Here is an 18,756-nt window from a genome sequence, read left to right as displayed (position 1 = left end):
TAAAAAGTTAACACACTTTGTTTTTTTTTTTAATATACAGCCTACGGTCACACCAATTGAAGTCTAAAATAAACTTAAAAGCAGTAAAATCAATGAAATAAGTGGAAAAAAAACGTGAGTACCCTCTAAATAATCGATTTGTGGCCACTTCAAACGAAATGCGCACAAATTTCCAAGTAGCAAGTCTTACTTAACTGAATTTTCCACAAAACATGACGCATCTGCGGCTCCATGACTACGCCTTTCCATTTGTGCCGGACCACACACACACACTTACTAATCGACGCCAACACAACCACACGCAGAGTGTGAACAAACGGAGAAACAGAAAGAAACACAGAGGAGCAGCAATTGGGCAACACAACATGGCAAATCTTCTGGAGAACCAACTGTTCACGGCGGCAAAGACCATCGAGCAGCAGCTTGACCAGCAGCTAGACCGCCTGGACAACCTAGACTCGGATGATTTAAAGGCTTTGAGGGAACAGCGCCTTCGCGAGATGAAGGACCTGAATAACAAGAAGCAGGAGTGGCTAAGAAACGTAGGTTGTTTTCTTATTAATAGTCTTATTAATACGTTTTTAAAATCAAAATATCCCTAATGACGTTTAATAATTGCGAAGGAGCTTTTTAAATTTTCGTGTTTCAAAAATCTTATGCACCATAAAACCAAAGCTTAACTTTAAACTTAAGATAATTTTAAACTTAACATTTTTTAGGAAATGAAATTCAATATCAAATTCGATTCACTAATATCTAATCTATATTTTAGGGCCATGGTACATACACCGAGCTGGCCGACGAGAAGGAGTTCTTTGAGATGTCGAAAAAGTCACCCAACATTGTGTGCCACTTCTACCGTGACAGCACAGAGCGCTGCAAGATCGTGGACATGCATCTGAAAATCCTGGCCACAAAGCACGTGGAGGCTAAGTTCTGCAAGGTAAACGCCGAGAAAACACCTTTCCTTACCCAGCGACTGCGCATCAAGGTGATACCCACAATCGCACTAGTGAAGGACAGCAAGACCAAGGACTTTATTGTTGGATTCACTGATCTGGGCAACTGCGACGATTTCGCCACAGAGATGCTGGAGTGGCGCATCGCCCACTCGGGAGCCATTGATTACAAGGGCGACCTGATGCAACCACCAGATGTGAAACGCAAACCATTCATAAACCGCCCACAGAAGACAATACGCGGCGGCTACGATTCAGATGACTCCGATATCGATCTGGATGACTAACTACGGGCAGCCCATCCCACACTCTCGATTCCCCCAGCTCCAGTTCCACACTCCCACACAAAACTCACTCAAAAGCGATGGAGAAACGAAAACAGATACACAAATCAAAACCTAGCACATGGATTTAAACCAATTAGGCGTACTTTAGCGTTATTTATTTAATTATACGATTCCGATCACTCTGCTACGGTCCCCATCGCCACATAGTATAAGTGGCCCCATCGCCACCTAGTATAAGTGGCTAATTCGGTTGCCTTTTCCCCCCCGATTATGTGCTTTAATATCTAATATCTATCAGTTCAATCAGCCGCCTCGACGGCTGAGCCAATCTAGCGAGCTTAAGCGTATTCAAAATTTGATCTTTATGGTATTTGCAATTCCAAATCAATGTGCACCTCTCAAGTATATATGTTTGATTAAACATAGTTTTACAAGTCGGAAACGTTATATGTAAAACAAAAAAACAAACACAGCATAAAAGACAAGCAAAAAAGCATCTGGCATATATATATTTCTAACATTTCGATAAAAAAAAAGGTGTACTGCATTTCCTACAGTAGAGGTAACTAACACTTACATATGTACAAGTTTTTTATATTTATTTTTGTAATTCTACAAAGCATCAAAGGAAATCAACTATTAAATTGCATGTTCAAAACAAAGCAAACGTACTTAATTACAAATGTCTTCGTAATTGGGTTTGAAGATAAATGGATTTCACAGTGGTTTTTATTTCAGATCGTATTCTTGGTCAGTTTTTTAGATTATTAGCCCATAAACTGGCTTTGAGTAAAGATCAATTAGTTATAGGAATAGTATATTCTATATGCCCCTTTTAAATGAAATCTAAATAATTGCTCAAGTCTTGCAGTATTAGCATAACCAATACTTTCTAGAAACGAGTTTTTGAGGACTTTTTTACTATGGGCATTGATCGATACTTAAGAATGAACGGTTATTGTTATATATAAACGGAAACAAAATTAATTAATTTAAAAATAGTCAACTTTTTTAAAGTTTTAGTTTTCAAAAGGTACTGCGCAGTTCACTTAGTGCTTGTATATCTCTGAACAGCTGATCCTGAGATTTGAAATTCCTCCCTTAAAACAAGGGCTGGCAACCCTGCCAAAGGCGAATAACGGAATGGCCGCCAATAACAAAAAGGGACGCCAACTGAAGGTATTTACCTGAAATGACGCCGTAATCCTGTTTAATTGCAGCTTGCTCGCCATAAAAGTAAGGTCCCAGACTAACGACAAAATCGGTACAAAAACTTTTACCTGCGAGGTGCATAAAACCCTTGATAGAGACTTAAAATTCTAGCATTAAGATTGTGAAACTCGAAGTGAAAACAACATACCAAAATGGTTCTGGCTCCAGAAGTAAGAAGTATTGTAAAGGCACTAAAGGGTTCCAATAGCTGCGAGGAGATAGCGCAGATCCTAGAGTGCGACGTGGAGAGCGTGGTGAGCTGCATCAGGGAGTGTGAACTGCTCGAAGGAAAGACAGCCACATTGAGATTGCCACAAAAACAAAAAACAACAAAATTAACAGTGCCTGTGAGTGTTCAAGAGGAAGATAAGAAACGCGACGTAGGCAGACCGAAGGTCCTGGAAAACCGCAAACTTGTCGAACAGATGCTAAGTAATAATCCGCACTTCACCTCAATCGATGTCCAGCGGGAGCTAGCCAGCCATGGTATAGAGATCAGTCGCAGGACATTACAGCGCAGGATCAGCGAGATTCGTTCTAAGAACACACAACAACGAAGTGGATCAACGTCCCCAAAAAAATATGACACTCTTGTCCTCAGCGAAGAGGCCAAAATGAAAAGATTGGCCTGGGCCACCGCTCATCAGGATTGGACAGTCCGTGACTGGCGTAACATTTTCAATATGGACGATCTTAAGTTCGTGGACGAATCGTCACCGCCAAAAGAGATATTTCTAGACTCTCTGATGGGTCCCGAGGTCACCGTCTGCAGTGACCTTAATCTTCTTGAGCAATTAATGGCCATTATCCAGCCAAGAATCCAGAATCAAGCACCCAAGAATGTCAGCGAGTTCCGTGCTGTATTGTATGATGTTTGGCACAGCGACCAAGAGTTGGTGGACAAGATCGAGATGCTCTATGAGTCGATGACCTGGCGGGTTTTGGCAGTTCTCCGTAATGGTGGAGATCGGACCGAATTCTGCTAGCTTAGCTATAGATTTTTGTATCGTACAGTGATTTATGAATGTTGAATTAAGAATGACTGCATTCATCATCAAGTTTGATAACTTTATTATGTTTTTGGTGGCCATATGATGTACATGGTACACTGTGATTAGGAATAAGTACTTCATTTCATTTCACACCAAAATAAAATTTATAATAAAATTAATATTTACGATATTTTAGTGGTTTACATTTGGAAATATTTGGGATTTAAAATCGAAAACAAATGATATTAAAACGATTATTTTCTTAATTAGGAACTAGTTCAGATTTTTGCTATAACCATTACAAATATTCATAATATTATTTATCTCCATTTAACTAAAATTGTTGATTAGTTTTCATCTTGAATTGTTTTTGGTTTCGCCGAACACGACCACAGATATTGCATCAGAACAGCAATAAAATAAACCACTCCTATAATTATAAAATAGAAGGCGTAGACTGTAAACTGCTGAAAAACGTCTAGGTTAAGATTGACTTTCTCCGAGACAACAACAAACGTCAAGATGCACTGTAGGATAAGACCCACAAATGTGTTGAAACCGAAAACCAGGGCGAAACTGTCTTCTATTAAACTACTGGCCAATTCCGAACTAAAATGGATTCACAGATTTTCTAATATCTATTGAATATAATGTGTAGGGTAATTTACCTGGCCACCGTTATAGAAAAAGCGAATAAACCTCCATAAAGCACATAACCGAGGTAGGATAGGTATATATTTTCGGTCCAGCAAGAAAGAAGTATGCAACAACCTTCAAGTATCGATAGCAGAGCCATCGAGAGCAGGCTGCTCCTGGTCTTCAAACGTCCAGCATGGAAGTATCCGGCGAGGAGGGCGAAGACTGCACTCAGAAGCGTCAGGGCAACGTCCACAGCTCCATTCCAAGCAATCTTTAAAGTAAAGTTCAAGGGTTTTATTTTAAATCTGGGCATAAAGCTTGCATTGCTGTTTACCGTTGGTTCATTTTCAAAGGACTTCCAAACCACCTGCATATAGGTTGTGATTTGTAGAAATCCGGACAGACATATAGCATACCATAAACTCCATTGTATAACCAAGGGATTGGTATAGGCACTACGGAAATGCGACCACAGAAGCTGCCACGGTTTGATTTTCTTACTTGGACTTGGCGTTGTTTTTGGTTCCGCTTCATTTGGATTGTTTTGTGAACCCTTCTCCAAGCCTCTATCATCTGATTTGCTTTCATCTTGTATGGCTTCAGTTCGATTATGGAAGTACAAACTCTTTTCCACCTTCGGCAAACCGAAGGCCCAAACTAGCGCCACAACTTGAGCTGTGGGAAAATGGGTTCAGTAATTAACTGAATTGCTAATCTCTGAGATTAGTGGGAACTCACTGCCCGCGGAGATGTAAAACAGTTGCTTGTAGTTCATCCATCGCATTCCGATCACCAGTTGGGCGAGGAGTCCAGCTACCAATTTACCAATAAACATTGCTGCCCGGGTATGTGAAGTCACCCTAGGATAGTATTGTTTATCCACCTTAGCGTAGATGTACGAATAGTAGGCCACCTCGCCCGCCTGGTAAAAGCCATAGAACACCTCCACCGTCTGAAGGCCTCTCAAAGTAGTAGTCCATATCAAAGTTCCCCAGATACAGATTCCCGTAATAGCATTTGCTATGATCACGGGCTTGTATCTGCAAACATAAGGCTATTTTGGCCAATAAAGATTGTATTTATGGTAGTATACCTCAGTAAGTCCGTTATAAGGAAGACAAAGATTAAAAGTGCCAGGTAGGAGTAGGTGCCCACCGGGTAGACAGATCGGTTGACCTCGTCCTGCGTTACATGATACCATTCGCCCATCAGGATCTCCGCGTGATAGGGCTCTGAAGGCTTTAATTCCCGAAGGAATCCGAATATGCAGAGCACACACGATATCTTTAGCCAAGACTCCATCCCGTCACGGCTGTTGGCTTAAGTCTAATCGCAATATTTACCCCAACCAACGACCGAGCAATGGCTATATGTGTGTCTGGCAGCGTGGAGCTTCGACCAGCTATTATAATAATTGCACATTCTTCCGAGGGGTTAGCAGGCTAGCCCCGAGTATAGAGATTTACCTTCGACGTTTGTAATCAGCGCTAGCCCATTCGCGATTTACGATCCAAGTACTCTCCGACTTTCTGATGACGAGCGCTGCGGAGAAGTGCTGGGAAATCAGGGAAGTTTCCGCTTACACATGGTCACGATCTCGATTCAGATACTCTCTACCAATGGGGTTCCCAAGTTGGCCATACAAATTATCAACTAATTAGGCTATTAACAAGGCACTAAAGTGTATCTTGCAGTGAACTTCTCAGCGAGTCTTAAAATCTCGATTTGTTTATTAATGTTTTCTTTGCAATCTATTAATGCAAAATATCAACACTGATAAGTTAATAATCAACGATAGCTGATTTATAAATTGAAACGAAACGGTTCCGGGTTGATTATCAACTGTGAAGGGAATTCCATTCATAAAAATGTTGCTTTGTTGTTTTTGCGTGCAAGAATTTCAGTTTTAATATTTTTTAAATCAAACTTAACCGAATATTGACCTCTAGTAGTTGCAAACATTTGTGGAAGTTTACATGACAAATACCATAAATAATAATCAAAAGTTATCAGGACTAATCGTCCATAATGCCACCATATAAATTAAACGCCTTTAACTTTGGTAATCGTCTATTAGTGAAGGAGTGATTCTATCAAAACTAGGTATCTTTATTTCGTACCACTTGAGACTGATTGTGCGCTCTATAATTGGAAATCTGCCCTAAATAATAATAACACCGCAGAAGATTGCAGTTTAATCGATGGCTTAACTATTCCGGGAATACAATCGCAAGAATACCATCAAATAGTATTTCATCCATAGGAACATGTCCTTCTTAAGTAACAGTTGTGCTTGGCAACCGGCGACTTTAAGTACATTGTAAATGCTTCGGGAATCAATCCAGAGAATTTTCCAGCTTCTCGCTGTTGGTGCCGCGGAACGCCATGCACTCAACCAGCACGGATATAAGGTACAGCACACCGACGCCAATAAAGTAGAATGCATATGCCGTGTACTGTCCCACGGGATCAAGCTCAAAGCCCGTTTTGGTGACAAACATCATGGTTAAGAGCGACTGGAAAAGGAGGGCCACAAATGTATTCACACCAAAGACCAATCCGAAGCTTTCCTCCTGCAGATTTCGGGCCACCTCAGCACTAAAAATATTAAAATGCAGTTAAAATGTGGTCTACTCTTCTAGGTCAAACTGCTTACCTGGCCACCGTGATGGTGAAGCCGTAAAGGGCACCGAAGAGTACGAATCCAGCATAGGACCAGTAGATATCTTTTGTCCAGCAGCAGATAAGAACACAACCTCCCTCCACGGCGGACAAAAAGGCCAGGATTAGGAGAGATGTTCGCGGTTTAAGACGACCAGTATGCAAGTATCCAGCGCCCAAAGCACTCAAAGCAGCCAGTGCTGTCAATACTGCGTCCACTGCTCCGTTCCAGGCTATAAGCGGTTTTGGTTCGATCACTTTCCACAGAACCTGTACGTAGGAAATGACCTGCAGGTAACCAGCCAGTCCAATGGCATACCACAGACTCCATTGAACTACTCGTGGATTGGTGTATGCGTTTCGGAAGTGAAGCCACAGAAGACCCACTGCCCCTGGTTGTCTTGCATTACGCTCTGGCTGCTGTTCCTCCACCTCCAGGTTGCCTTCGCCGGGTAATTGGGTATGCGAATCCGCTACGGGTAACTGCTGACGATGAAAGTAAAGGCTTCTGTCCACGCGAGGCAAGCCGAAGGCCCAAAGCATGGCTATTATTTGAGCTGTGAAAAAATATTTTTAAATTTAGTTTTCCTGCCATTATATCAAGATACGCATCAAACTTACTGCCCAGCGTTATATAGTTAAGCTCTTTATAATTCATCAGCTCCAGATAGAGCATGAGTTGAGAAGTGATCCCGGAAACCAGTTTGCCTGCAAACATGGCTGCTCGGGTGTGTGAGGTTACTCTGGGGTAGTACTTCTTGTCCACTTTGGCATAGATGTAGGTATAGTAGGCCACTTCGGCGGCCATATAAGTGCCGTAGAAGAACTCTAGGATCTGCAGCGACACCAGACTGGTCGTCCAAATGAGCATGCTCCATATTATCACACCAGTTGCTCCAATAGTAATGATCAGGGGTTTGTACCTAATTCGATAAGTTAAAATTAATATATTTAATAAGTATTTAGTGATGTAAGGTAATGAATTTTCCAAAACTTTCTAGACTCACTATCTAACCAAATTATAATATTTGAAGGACTGTTCCAGTATTAGCTTTGTCATATATTTTATGATTGCTTATCATTGCGACTGGTTTTACATTACAAATACGTTTTGCTGCCTCATTAAAATTTTTGGCAAATAAAGTCAAAAGTTTGACTTTGTAGAAGGTTAAATTGCAATCACAATTATTTATGACTCGATTACATTTTTTGTTAAAGTTATTTGCAAATGCAATTTTATGATTAAACTCGCATGTCATTAAAGAAATACATTTTCTTTTAATTTGAAATGAAAACTACTGAAACATGCTTTCAAATAATGATGATCAACACACCCCTATAATTACCTCAAAAAATCTGTTATAAGGAAAACAAAGACCAACTGCACCAGATAGGAATATGTTCCAACTGGATAAACCTCTTGCGTTAGCTGGAATAAAAACAAAGTCATATTATATAGAACGGATAATTAGTAGACCTTCACTAACCTGCTCATACGAAATATTTCGCCATGGACCCAGCAGATACTCCGTGACGTAAGGTTCAGACGGACGGATCTCACGGATAAAGCCGAAGACGCAAAGGAGACAGGAAATCTTCAACCATTCCTTCATCTTCGTAATTGTATAACGGCCACTGACGTAATGCCTAACGTAACGCTCTTACGTAGAACGTTGAAATCAAGTGCGGTTAGCTGGGTTTCTGCATCTGGACAGGTGGAGCTCAATATATTGTCTAGAATCACGGGCAATCTGGTGTATCAGGCCATGGTCGTTGCCGTTGTCGTGGGCTCAATCTAATCTTTGGACTACGCGTATCCCAAATTATCACTTCGAAGTGCCAGCCTTGTTATATTTACACAGAAATCGCTGTTAGATAATTGCGAATTTATAATGCGGGCTATGACACCTTGTGTTTTTATTTTGAAAGTCACAGGTGGGTCAGTTAGAAAGTTCTCCAGACACCCTACACACGTGTTGAGCACTTAAAACCGAATGATCGCTTTTCCAATCCATTCGCTGTTATCGATTTGTCGCCAGCACAACACTTTTAGTTTCATAAACATTTATTCTACCTTATATGGCCGCGACAATTAAAATCATAAAATCGAGCCATAAATAAATTCGATTTCATGTTTTTGCGTTGCCGGCCGTTACGTCACGGCAACAACAACTGCGACGCAGCATCTGTTCGCAAAACGAAAACAACGCAATGGTTGGCAACGCCACTCAGCTGTTCTCACCTGGTAGCTATATTACACTCATGCTCAAAGCAATAGTGACAAAGTTTATATTTTAGTTTTTAATAAATTTATTTTAATTATTTTTTTAAAAATAACTACTTTTGAAAGAATTTTATGCTAAACAATAAAATTTTAAAACATCATGTTATTGTAAAAAACACACGTTTATTTAGCGCGCTCAGTTTAAAATTAGTTATGTGTTCAATGTGTTACAGAGTATTCGGTATTCGGTATTTTGTATAAATTAACAAACAAATTTAGAGGCAAAACATTAGCTATTTACACCAACAGAGGGGCACACATGTATAATTTAGGGGGAGAGGGAGTTGATTTGACTGATTTGACTGACTACGAGCTAAAATTGGCCACATTTTTGCGGAAAGTTAGAAAGTACACGTAGAAAAATTCTTAACAGCAACGAGACACTGAGGTTTTCGGCTTTTCCGCTCTTCCGTTCTGATGTTTGGTTGATCTTGGGAAGGGGTGTGGGAGGTTGTTCTCCACGGTTTCCACTCACTGCTGGGCAATGGGTGCCGAGGTGGGCGTGGCAACGGGCGGGGTGGAGGTAGCCGGATCGGCGCTCACGAACTCAATGGACGCGGAATTGATGCAGTAGCGCTTGCGGGTGGGTTTTGGGCCATCCTCGAAGACGTGGCCCATGTGAGCGTTGCAGCGGGCACAGCGGACCTCGGTGCGTATGCGTTCTGGATGTGCGATTAGTAGTAAAATATTGCCCCCTATTTAGTTTGTATTTTGCCATTTTGTGGGATTAATTGGATATTGGTTGTTTTTTTTTTTAGGTTTTTCATTTTGCGGCGCATTTGATTTACAATTTGTTTTTGTTTTTACAATATTTTTGATTTTTTTTTTCGGATCGTTTTGCAAGGTTAATTCAAACGTTTTTGTTGTAAACAAATCATACAGAAATAGAAAATTGATTGCAAAATGGGTGAAAAATGAAAAGCAGTGGAAAGAAGAACACAGAAAGAGCGAAGATATAACGGCAAATAAATGGGAGTGCAAATCAGAGAGCGAAGAACAAGGCGAAAGAGGAGGTGCAGCAAAGAGAGAGAGCGATAAATAACAATGGATGGCGGCAGTTGGAAAATATTTATGAAATGAAATCACATAAATGATGATTCAGAAATAATGATCGATTTTCGAGTGATTTGGCGTACATATAATATTTCGGTTAATTAAGCATTTCATGTGTCATGGTTTTTTGAGTGTTACAATTTCAGCAATGAGTTGTTAAGTGTTTTGTTTTGTGTTTTTTGTTAGCAAAACAAACCCCCAAATAATGTTTACATATAGTTTTTGTTTTGTTTTTTTTTTTTGTTTTGGAAGCGAGTTAAAAAAAGAGAAATAGAAAATATACGAAAATACACATTATTCGGTTTGCTTAAAACACTCTATATAGTTTATGGGCATAATGTTGGTTAGGGTATTCGAGTTATGTTATCCAAAAAATCATTTAGCATGAGTATAGAAGCAAAAACATAAAAATTATAAACAAAATCATAAATATAACCAAATTACAACACCGGCAAATAAAATACAGATGCGAAAATATTTAAAAATAAAAGCACAACACACATACATACATACACTGGCCGGAAAATACAGCCAGAAGACCTTGGAAAATGATCGAAAATGGAAGTATGAAAAAAGCTCAAATGTTTCCCATTTTTTTTGTGGACTTAAAACCGAAATTATAGATGAAAAATTACATTTAAGCGAAATACAAATTAAAAACCAAATATAGAAACCCTACAAGCTGATCCTTAATACATTTTTGTAACCTTGCGCAAACATAAATTCTTGTTAAACATGTAAACTGCTACGAAGTATGTTAAGTTTTGTTTATTAACATATAATAATTCCTCATATTACGATGGTGAATGCCAAAGAAGAAGACAGTTTAGAGAAGTAGAGTTGGTTCTATAGAAGTGAAAGATGAGAGTAAACCGAAAAAGAGTGCATAAACTGAAAGAATCATTATTCCTTTTACAAAACTTTCATAAACTTGTACAAAATTCCTAAATATTCCACCATCCGACAGTATATAATATATATATATATTGGGGATTTGAAACCGAAACAGAGTAGACTTAGAGATGAAAAAGTGAAAGAAAAGTTAGGTAAATGGGATCTTGGACTGATCTATAATACTATTCTCTCACTCCTCGTTCCGTAATACATTTCCAAACATCGTTCAAGCTTTGTTTTGTTTTTTTGTGTTTCTAAACATTTTTGCATAATAAACTCCTATAAAATAGCCAAATATCATTTTGTGTGAGGCATTAAGCTCCTTAGAGACCCGCTGAGAAGTGCTATTTGGATCAATGTGTTAGAGTATTTCTCCCAGGTCTATATAGGGCATCTCCTCCATCTCCTCCAGATGTAATACTTCCATATTGTTGCAGGCAGATATCGGTCATTATTTCTTGGACGAGGCCGTTGGTGGATCAGCCTTCGATGGCGTCGCACTCTTCACGAAATCAATGGACGCGGAGTTGATGCAGAAGCGGCGATGCTTGGGCGGCGGTCCATCATCGAAGACGTGGCCCATGTGGGCGGAGCATCGGGAGCATCGCACCTCGGTGCGCACCATGCCTAGCGTTTTCGAAATGACTACTGTTGGTTTAATCGGTTTAACAGTGATACTCGATGGTGATATTCGGTTTTTAGACGAAATGAAATTCGTTTTTGTGTGTGTTTGTGTGTTTGGTTATTATTTTTTTTTTCGTTTTTCAAAAAGAAAGAAATTTTGAGAAAGTCAGGCGGGATAGAAGAGGGGGATAAGAGAACACAATACTCGGTTAGGAATTAATTTTAGTCGCTCCTTCTCGCTTTGTTGCACATTCAGTTGCTGCAACGGCAGCAGGAACACTCATCACAAATCACAATAACCGCCACAAGACGGTAGACAGTAAAACAACAACGGCAAGGCAACGGCCAACAGCCAACGGCACAACTACAGTGAACTCTGGTCAATGGGTATAGCTTAAAGTCGAGTTCAAGTTCAAGATCAACAAACAAACAAAGCTAAAACATAACAACAAACAAGGCAAACAAATAACAGCACAGATTACAAATGAGTTATTTCACAATTTCTTATGATTTCTTGCCTACATTTTTACTACGTTTATAAGTTTTAGTTTAATTCAAAAATATTAGAAAAATTATTCTATCTTTTAAGTTAAATGATACTTTAGAATGTGAAGCAGAAGACCTTATAAAAATATTAAAATGGAATTAACGTCTAGAATCTTCCTATCTCAAATGCATTTAGTTGCCTCTTCTATCATAATCAAGGTTTCTTTATAAACGTAGTAAATATTTGCTTACTTTCTTAGTTTTATGATCGCTCTTATTTACACATGATAACTATGCATGTTTTCCTACAGTCTAGGTTTTTTTATTATTGTCTCCTAATTTGAAACGCAAAACTCATTCTCAACTTTTTGGGTGCGGCAACGAAACAGCAACTCAAATAAAAAACAAAACTCAAAACGGTTTGCAGTTGAAAAAAAGAAAGAAAAAAAGAACAGCTAATAGTGCCGAACAATGTCTAGGCCAAATAGTGACTAGCTGGCCGGGAAGTGGGCCGCATGGGCGGTACGCACCTGGTATGCTGGCGTCGCGATGCAATGTGACCTTGCCCTTGTCGAGGACATCATTGAAGGCCGGCCATCCGCATCCGGAGTCGTATTTGGTGTCCGAGCTGAACAAGTCCTGGTGGCAAACGATGCACTGGTAGATTCCCTTCTCGTAGTGTTTGTTGTAGCAACCTGTGGGAAGGGATGGTAAACATAATATATTAGTAATCATTCTTGGAAATATCAGGATTCTAGAATGATTGGATTGACTATCTTATTAAGGCAATAGATCTGATGATAGTTATGATCTTTTTGAAGGATTAAAGCCAGACTTGAACAATAAATATGTCTTGAACATGTCATAATAACTCCATATCCAGAAAGGAAACCCCCACCTGTGAAGGGTCGCTCCGTGCCCGCCTCCTGTGTAACCTGATATTGCATCGGGGTCAGGCGCTTGCGCAGCTCCTCCTTGTTCACCGTAACCTTCTCGCTCTTGTTATCCATTGTTGTTGTCGTTTGGCCGGAGTACCTCTTTGCCGGATTGTCGCTGTCTTGACGTGAATCTGAAATTCGATACTTCGGTATTTAGTTTGCGGTTGAGTTATGTGTGCCGTTCAGTTCACCACCAGTTGGGTAATGCAAACCGAGTAATTGTTGTGGATGAGATTTCTGGTTGCCAAGCTTCTGTAAGATTTCCCTCTATAATCTCTCAACTTATCAGAGGGACTTTAAACTAAAATCTTACTGATTTTAAATGCCATATTTTTTGGCTCTCTCTAGTGATAAGAAACAGGTGCTTTTGACTATCGGCAATGAGTGGCGAGAAATGTTTCTAAAATCCCCTAATCATGGTGTTTTGTTAAATAGGCGCTTTGAGCCATAAACGAGATGAAAATAACTTGGCTTTATAACCCCGTTTAAGTGTAGAAAATGGCATTGCCATACCTTTACCCTTTAACCCATATTCATTGGTCTTAACTCATCATAGGAAATCATAGAAAGTCATCGTGGATTTCGAAGACCCCCAACACATGGCGAACTCCAAATTCCAAAGTGGAGCTGTGCATCCGTCGAATTAGTAATACAAAATTTTGTATACAAACATTATTGCTAATTGTTGAAGGTGTAAACAGATTTGTTAAGTGCGGCGGCTATCAAATGGAGTGGAGAAACAGAAACGCATTGGGCCAAAAATAGTTTTTCCATTTTTTATGCTGGCAGCCGGCAATTAAACGAAGTGGCGCCCAAAGTAAACGGACGAAAAGAAAATAGAGGAAAGTCGGCGGAGGAGGCGGATGGGGTAGTCACCTTTTATTTTTGGGTTTTTCCCGAAGTGCAACAATAGGAAAATCAGCCAAGTGTGTCGCGGGCAATTGAAGACAATGAATTAATTTCGAGCAAATGTCTGAAAATAGCTGGGGAAATTGCGTTCATAAAGAATGTGAATGTGAATGCGATTGTCAGGCGGCGATTTGAACTAGAAATTGTGGCTAAAATTAGCATGGCCAATGGCCAATCGATTGTTTTTCTTTTATTTGGATGGAAAGCGCGACACACCCACAGGTATTTTGTATAATAGATGATTTTTGTTACCTGTAACTCACCTGAAAAAAGGCGGTTAATGGTGAAAATTCTAGTGCGCCGCAGTGCGTGGCGAGAAAGTGCAAACATTCTGTAGCCAAATTCAATTGAGAACTGCACTTGGTTATTTAATCAACAACAATAAATACATATACAATAAGAGATTTCAATGTTTTTACTAGAGCACCCACGCAAACTAATATTTATGCAATCCGCGCGCTGCCACTTCCGTCTTTATTTCTTATTTTTCCGTTCTATTTTCGTTTGGTTTGTCTTTTGCCTGATTTACGATTTGCTAGGGAGAAAGCGCTTTACATAGAGAGAAAGTCACTGCTCAATTAGGGAAAATTCGCTCGCAATTCTTCTTCAATGTCACCAGAGAACGAGAAAAAAATAAAACACAACTTTTCCCACACTAAAATGGTGCGTCCTTGGGTTTCTTAGCCCGCTGGAAAAGTGCTCACCTGCTGAATAGCGCCAGAAATGGAGCTTCACTTCTATTTTTGGCCTTTTGTTTATGAATGCTTGACAAGCTAACAACAAGCGTGCGTCGCAATGTTACGCAGCGGTGGAAAACTAAAAACTAATACAAAAAAGCTGCTTGAAAAACAGCTGCACATGAAAAATCAAACACCTGGCTGTTTCGCGTTGCCAATCGAGTTGTACATAGAAGTTAGGTATTTTCACGTCACTGCAATAGGGTCATATAGACAGCTGCTTGCCTGCCTTGCCAATCATTGCAAAGTTGAACTGCCGTCTGGCAACGCTAGGCACTTTGTTATTTTTTGGGGGCTCCATAAAATTGCTTATCAGTATTAAATTTTAAGAAAGTGGAATAAATAATCCTAGAAGCTTCAGAGAAGCACCAGGGTTGGAAAGACACCGAATTGACGCCTTTAGTAACATGCGCTAAACGCCAGGGCAGGCCGGAAAAAAAAGACCACACGCAAAGTGGGCGTCAACAAAAAGTTGTGTGGAGAAAACCAGGAAGACAAAAAGCCCACGAAAAGTGATACTCAACCAAATAATCGACTGATAAGAGTAACTCTCGAATTCCCGAGGCCATGAGCAACCACAGATACCATCAGGGAGGCAACTATATGCACCCCCGGATATCGTCCTACCCACACCACTTCAGCTATGTCTCATCATGTGTCAAGTACATGATCTTCCTGTTGAACTTCCTCTTCTGGCTCTTTGGCGGCCTGCTCCTAGCCATCGGCGTTTATGCCTTCATGGAAAAACTAAAGGACGGCAATGGATGGCTAAGATTGGACACGGTCTACGATGTGATTTTTAATATCTCCCTCGTAATGATCATCGCAGGGGTTATCGTCTTCACTGTCAGCTTTGCTGGCTGTTTGGGGGCACTGCGAGAGAATACATGGCTACTAAAGCTTTACTCCATGTGCCTGCTGCTTTTCTTTATTCTCGAAATGTCGCTTGCCATCATCTGCTTTGTGTTCCCGCAGTATATGAACTCGTTCCTCGAATACCAATTTACAGACAAGATTATCCACTCATACCGCGAAGATTCCGACCTGCAGAACTTCATTGACTTTGCCCAGCAGGAGTTCAAGTGCTGCGGTCTTAGCAACGCCGGCTACCAAGATTGGAGTGAGTAGTAGAATCTGAAAACCATTTCACAGCTAATGTTTCTTTAACGAATGCAATTTATAGCATGATGTACTTTGACTATAATCTTTTGCCATGAAATTGATAACATTTTTCATTAACAGGCAAGAACGAGTACTTTAACTGCTCCTCACCCTCGGTGGAAAGGTGCGGTGTGCCCTATAGTTGCTGCATAAATGCCACCGACATCAGCTCCGGCCTGGTTAACATCATGTGTGGATACGGAGTTCAGGAACAATCGGTGGCCGCTGCCAGCAAACGCATCTGGACCAGCGGTTGCATTGAAATTGTCCGAGTCTGGGTGGAGCGTAATTTGTATGTGATTGCCGGCGTGGCCCTGGGCATAGCCCTGCTGCAGCTGTTTGTCATCTATTTGGCCAAGACCTTGGAGGGACAGATCGACCTGCAGAAATCACGCTGGTCGTGAGTGCAATGCCACCATCCGTACCTTTACGGATATCCACCCTGCGAAGATGACCCTTACTACAATTCGCGGATGTGAGGCGGACTATTCTGGTCCTGCCCATGCTCAAATAGTTTCAAACCGAATCCAACACCTAGAATAATCCATAGCTCTCTATATACAATCTCTTGTGTTTTTGATCGATTCAAGTTCTAATGTCCCAAAAGTCTTGCAATAGTATTTATACTCGTCTAGGATTAAGTAATATATTTATACTCGAATATAGTTGTACTGCCCATTATATGTTTATGTATGTTTTTAAAGACAGCTTAAATCATAGTCACAAGTAAAGTCGAACAAATCTAAACTTTTACTCGTATATGTATGCAATATCGTACTATTTAAAAGACACTTGTATATAAGTTAGCAAGTTTCGTAAGAAATATGCATTTAAAATTAGATTTATATAAACCGACGAAACCAAAACTGCATGCACGTTTGTTAAACACAACAAAATACTAGACTTATTAGCATTTTTAAGTATCTGCGCGCGAGTTTGTCTGCAAACCCTGTTGTAATGCGTATTATACAAATACAGACATTCTATATGTGTAATGCTGACATGTGTATTTTTATCTATCTATCTATCTAAATCTAGGGAAAATGTTCTTAAACTTACATTTTGTTGTCCCAAACTAATTCTCTAATTAGTTTGTCAAAACTTGTTTTGTTCTTACTATCTAACTAACACATCACGGCTGAGCTACATGCAAATGTTTTTCGGTGCTTTAGAGGATGTCCGGCTATTAGTATACCTTGGGTCGATGAATAGCTTTATCAATATCGACCACAGTTGCGAAATACTGGAATCAATCTAGAAAAATTCAAAGTAGTCGAACTTTGATACCTACAGCAATAATAGGCCAACGCAGATAAGAAAATCCAAGCAATTATGAAGCTAAAAGCATAAGAGGAATCGGACCCCCTAAGAAGATAGTATTACATATACAATCGGTGTTTATTATTCTACGCAATCGCAAGCAACAGCCAGCTGGTATAAAAAGTGAAAATAAAACAAACAACTTTATCTTCAGTACTTGATGATGGAGCGAATGCTCTCCCCCTTGTGCATCAAGTCAAAAGCCTCATTGATTTTCGACAGCGGTAATTCGTGGGTAATGAACTCGTCCACCAGCAGATCCTTATTCAGATAGTCCTCCACCAGTTTAGGCACATCCGATACGGAGCGCCAGCCACCGAAGGCAGATCCCTTCCACACGCGACCCACGACCAATTGGAAAGGTCGAGTGGAGATTTCCTGACCAGCTCCGGCTACTCCGATCACCACCGAGGTGCCCCATCCCTTGTGGGTGGCCTCCAAAGCGGAGCGCATGGTGTTCACATTACCAATGCATTCAAAGGTGTAATCAAATCCGCCATCGGTCAAGTCAATGAGGTAATTCTGAATGGGTCCCTTGTCGGCCACATCCTTGGGGTTGACGAAGTCGGTGAAGCCAAACTTCTTGGCCAATTCAAACTTGTCGGGATTGATATCGATGCCGTAGATCTTTCCAGCGCCTGCCTTCTTGCAGCCCAATCCCACGGCCAAGCCAACGGCTCCCAAACCCCAAACAGCGCAGGTACTGCCGGGTTCCACCTGGAACGAGGAGTTTATAAGCCAGTGATGAAGAGGGCTCATAATAAACCCACCTTAGCTGTGTTAAGGGCAGCTCCATAGCCCGTGGATATTCCGCAGCCCAGCAAGCAGACCTTTTCCAAAGGCGCCTTCTCATTAATCTTGGTCAGTGAAATATCAGCCACTACCGTGTATTCGGCAAAGGTAGATGTGCCCATAAAATGGAATAGCTGTTGGCCCTTGCAGCTGAGACGGGAGGTGCCATCGGGCATGAGTCCAGCTCCCTGGGTCAGTCGGATCTTTTGGCAGAGATTCGTCTTGCCGCTCTTGCAGAATTTGCACTCGTTACACTGAGGAATGTATAGTGCGATGACATGATCGCCGGCCTTGAAGTTAGTTACTCCCTCGCCGACGCTCTCAACGATTCCAGCGCCCTCGTGGCCCAGGACCGATGGGAACAGACCCTCCGGATCGGCACCACTCAGAGTGAAGGCATCCGTGTGACAGACGCCCGTGCCTGTGATCTTGATGCGAACCTTAATAAGAGATGAGGTTATTTAACCTTATCATCTGTTATTATCTGGAGTGGACTTTTCGACTAACCTCATGTGCCTTGGGCGGCGCTACTTCAATATCCTCAATGGACAGCGGCTTCTTTGCCTCCCACGCAACGGCAGCCTTGCATGTGATTACCTAGAAATGTAATTGATAGCCAGGGTATGTTTTTGCTAATTAATATTCTCGTTGGTGCACTTACTTTGCCCTCGGTAGCAGACATTTTAGTAGTTTAGTGGAAAGTTTAGCGACAAGATCCAATTGGCGAATGGAGAACGAATGACGATAATGAAGAGGAGGCGGGAAACCGGGCGGCAGTAGTGTGACCAGATAGCGATCGATGACATAA

At 40.9% G+C, this 18,756-nt stretch overlaps 7 protein-coding genes across 10 annotated transcripts; 3 read left to right on the top strand and 4 right to left on the bottom strand.

Annotated features, from left to right (window-relative positions):
• The first annotated feature begins 29 nt into the window (after positions 1-29).
• Positions 30-1,917, top strand: LOC108116462 (thioredoxin domain-containing protein 9). The gene is made up of 3 exons (XM_017228392.2): positions 30-114; positions 306-542; positions 773-1,917. The coding sequence occupies exons 2-3, from the start codon at positions 366-368 to the stop codon at positions 1,244-1,246; spliced, it is 651 nt and encodes a 216-aa protein (XP_017083881.1). The 5' UTR covers positions 30-114; positions 306-365; the 3' UTR covers positions 1,247-1,917.
• Positions 1,918-1,999: 82 nt separating this feature from the next.
• LOC108116460 lies at positions 2,000-3,612 on the top strand. Its single transcript, XM_017228389.2, has one exon. The coding sequence runs from the start codon at positions 2,611-2,613 to the stop codon at positions 3,442-3,444; it is 834 nt and encodes a 277-aa protein (XP_017083878.1). The 5' UTR covers positions 2,000-2,610; the 3' UTR covers positions 3,445-3,612.
• Positions 3,510-5,480, bottom strand: LOC108116459 (thiamine transporter 2). The gene is made up of 5 exons (XM_017228388.2): positions 5,183-5,480; positions 4,828-5,129; positions 4,424-4,764; positions 4,119-4,360; positions 3,510-4,059 (listed from the first exon to the last, which is right to left on the bottom strand). Exons 1-5 carry the CDS (start codon positions 5,389-5,391, stop codon positions 3,798-3,800), a joined length of 1,356 nt encoding a protein of 451 aa, XP_017083877.1. The 5' UTR covers positions 5,392-5,480; the 3' UTR covers positions 3,510-3,797.
• A 668-nt stretch (positions 5,481-6,148) lies between these two features.
• LOC108116414 (thiamine transporter 1) lies at positions 6,149-8,964 on the bottom strand. The gene is made up of 5 exons (XM_017228298.2): positions 8,238-8,964; positions 8,097-8,179; positions 7,372-7,673; positions 6,746-7,307; positions 6,149-6,687 (listed from the first exon to the last, which is right to left on the bottom strand). The coding sequence occupies exons 1-5, from the start codon at positions 8,361-8,363 to the stop codon at positions 6,426-6,428; spliced, it is 1,335 nt and encodes a 444-aa protein (XP_017083787.2). The 5' UTR covers positions 8,364-8,964; the 3' UTR covers positions 6,149-6,425.
• A 173-nt stretch (positions 8,965-9,137) lies between these two features.
• On the bottom strand, positions 9,138-14,821 carry LOC108116416 (methionine-R-sulfoxide reductase B1). Of its 4 annotated transcripts, none has more exons than XM_017228304.2 (4): positions 14,643-14,821; positions 12,990-13,160; positions 12,622-12,786; positions 9,138-9,729 (listed from the first exon to the last, which is right to left on the bottom strand). In XM_017228304.2, the coding sequence occupies exons 2-4, from the start codon at positions 13,099-13,101 to the stop codon at positions 9,506-9,508; spliced, it is 501 nt and encodes a 166-aa protein (XP_017083793.1). In that variant the 5' UTR covers positions 13,102-13,160; positions 14,643-14,821; the 3' UTR covers positions 9,138-9,505. The 4 variants fall into 4 exon arrangements, with proteins under 4 accessions (XP_017083793.1, XP_017083790.1, XP_017083791.1 ...); XM_017228301.2 differs by lacking the exon at positions 14,643-14,821 and adding an exon at positions 14,202-14,334; XM_017228302.2 differs by lacking the exon at positions 14,643-14,821 and adding an exon at positions 14,202-14,334 and having other exon boundaries at positions 9,138-9,696.
• Positions 14,822-14,906: 85 nt separating this feature from the next.
• Positions 14,907-16,837, top strand: LOC108116415 (tetraspanin-33). Its single transcript, XM_017228300.2, has 2 exons — positions 14,907-15,795; positions 15,918-16,837. Exons 1-2 carry the CDS (start codon positions 15,243-15,245, stop codon positions 16,238-16,240), a joined length of 876 nt encoding a protein of 291 aa, XP_017083789.1. The 5' UTR covers positions 14,907-15,242; the 3' UTR covers positions 16,241-16,837.
• A 378-nt stretch (positions 16,838-17,215) lies between these two features.
• Positions 17,216-18,716, bottom strand: LOC108116524 (alcohol dehydrogenase class-3). The gene is made up of 4 exons (XM_017228461.1): positions 18,610-18,716; positions 18,456-18,545; positions 17,927-18,388; positions 17,216-17,873 (listed from the first exon to the last, which is right to left on the bottom strand). Exons 1-4 carry the CDS (start codon positions 18,628-18,630, stop codon positions 17,307-17,309), a joined length of 1,140 nt encoding a protein of 379 aa, XP_017083950.1. The 5' UTR covers positions 18,631-18,716; the 3' UTR covers positions 17,216-17,306.
• Between the last annotated feature and the right edge of the window lie 40 nt (positions 18,717-18,756).

Source organism: Drosophila eugracilis, unplaced genomic scaffold, assembly GCF_018153835.1.
Source record: "Drosophila eugracilis isolate 14026-0451.02 unplaced genomic scaffold, ASM1815383v1 contig_367, whole genome shotgun sequence".
Lineage (NCBI taxonomy): Eukaryota > Metazoa > Arthropoda > Insecta > Diptera > Drosophilidae > Drosophila > Drosophila eugracilis.
The sequence above is the reverse complement of the archived record's forward strand: the minus strand, read 5'-3'. Positions and strand labels throughout refer to the sequence as shown.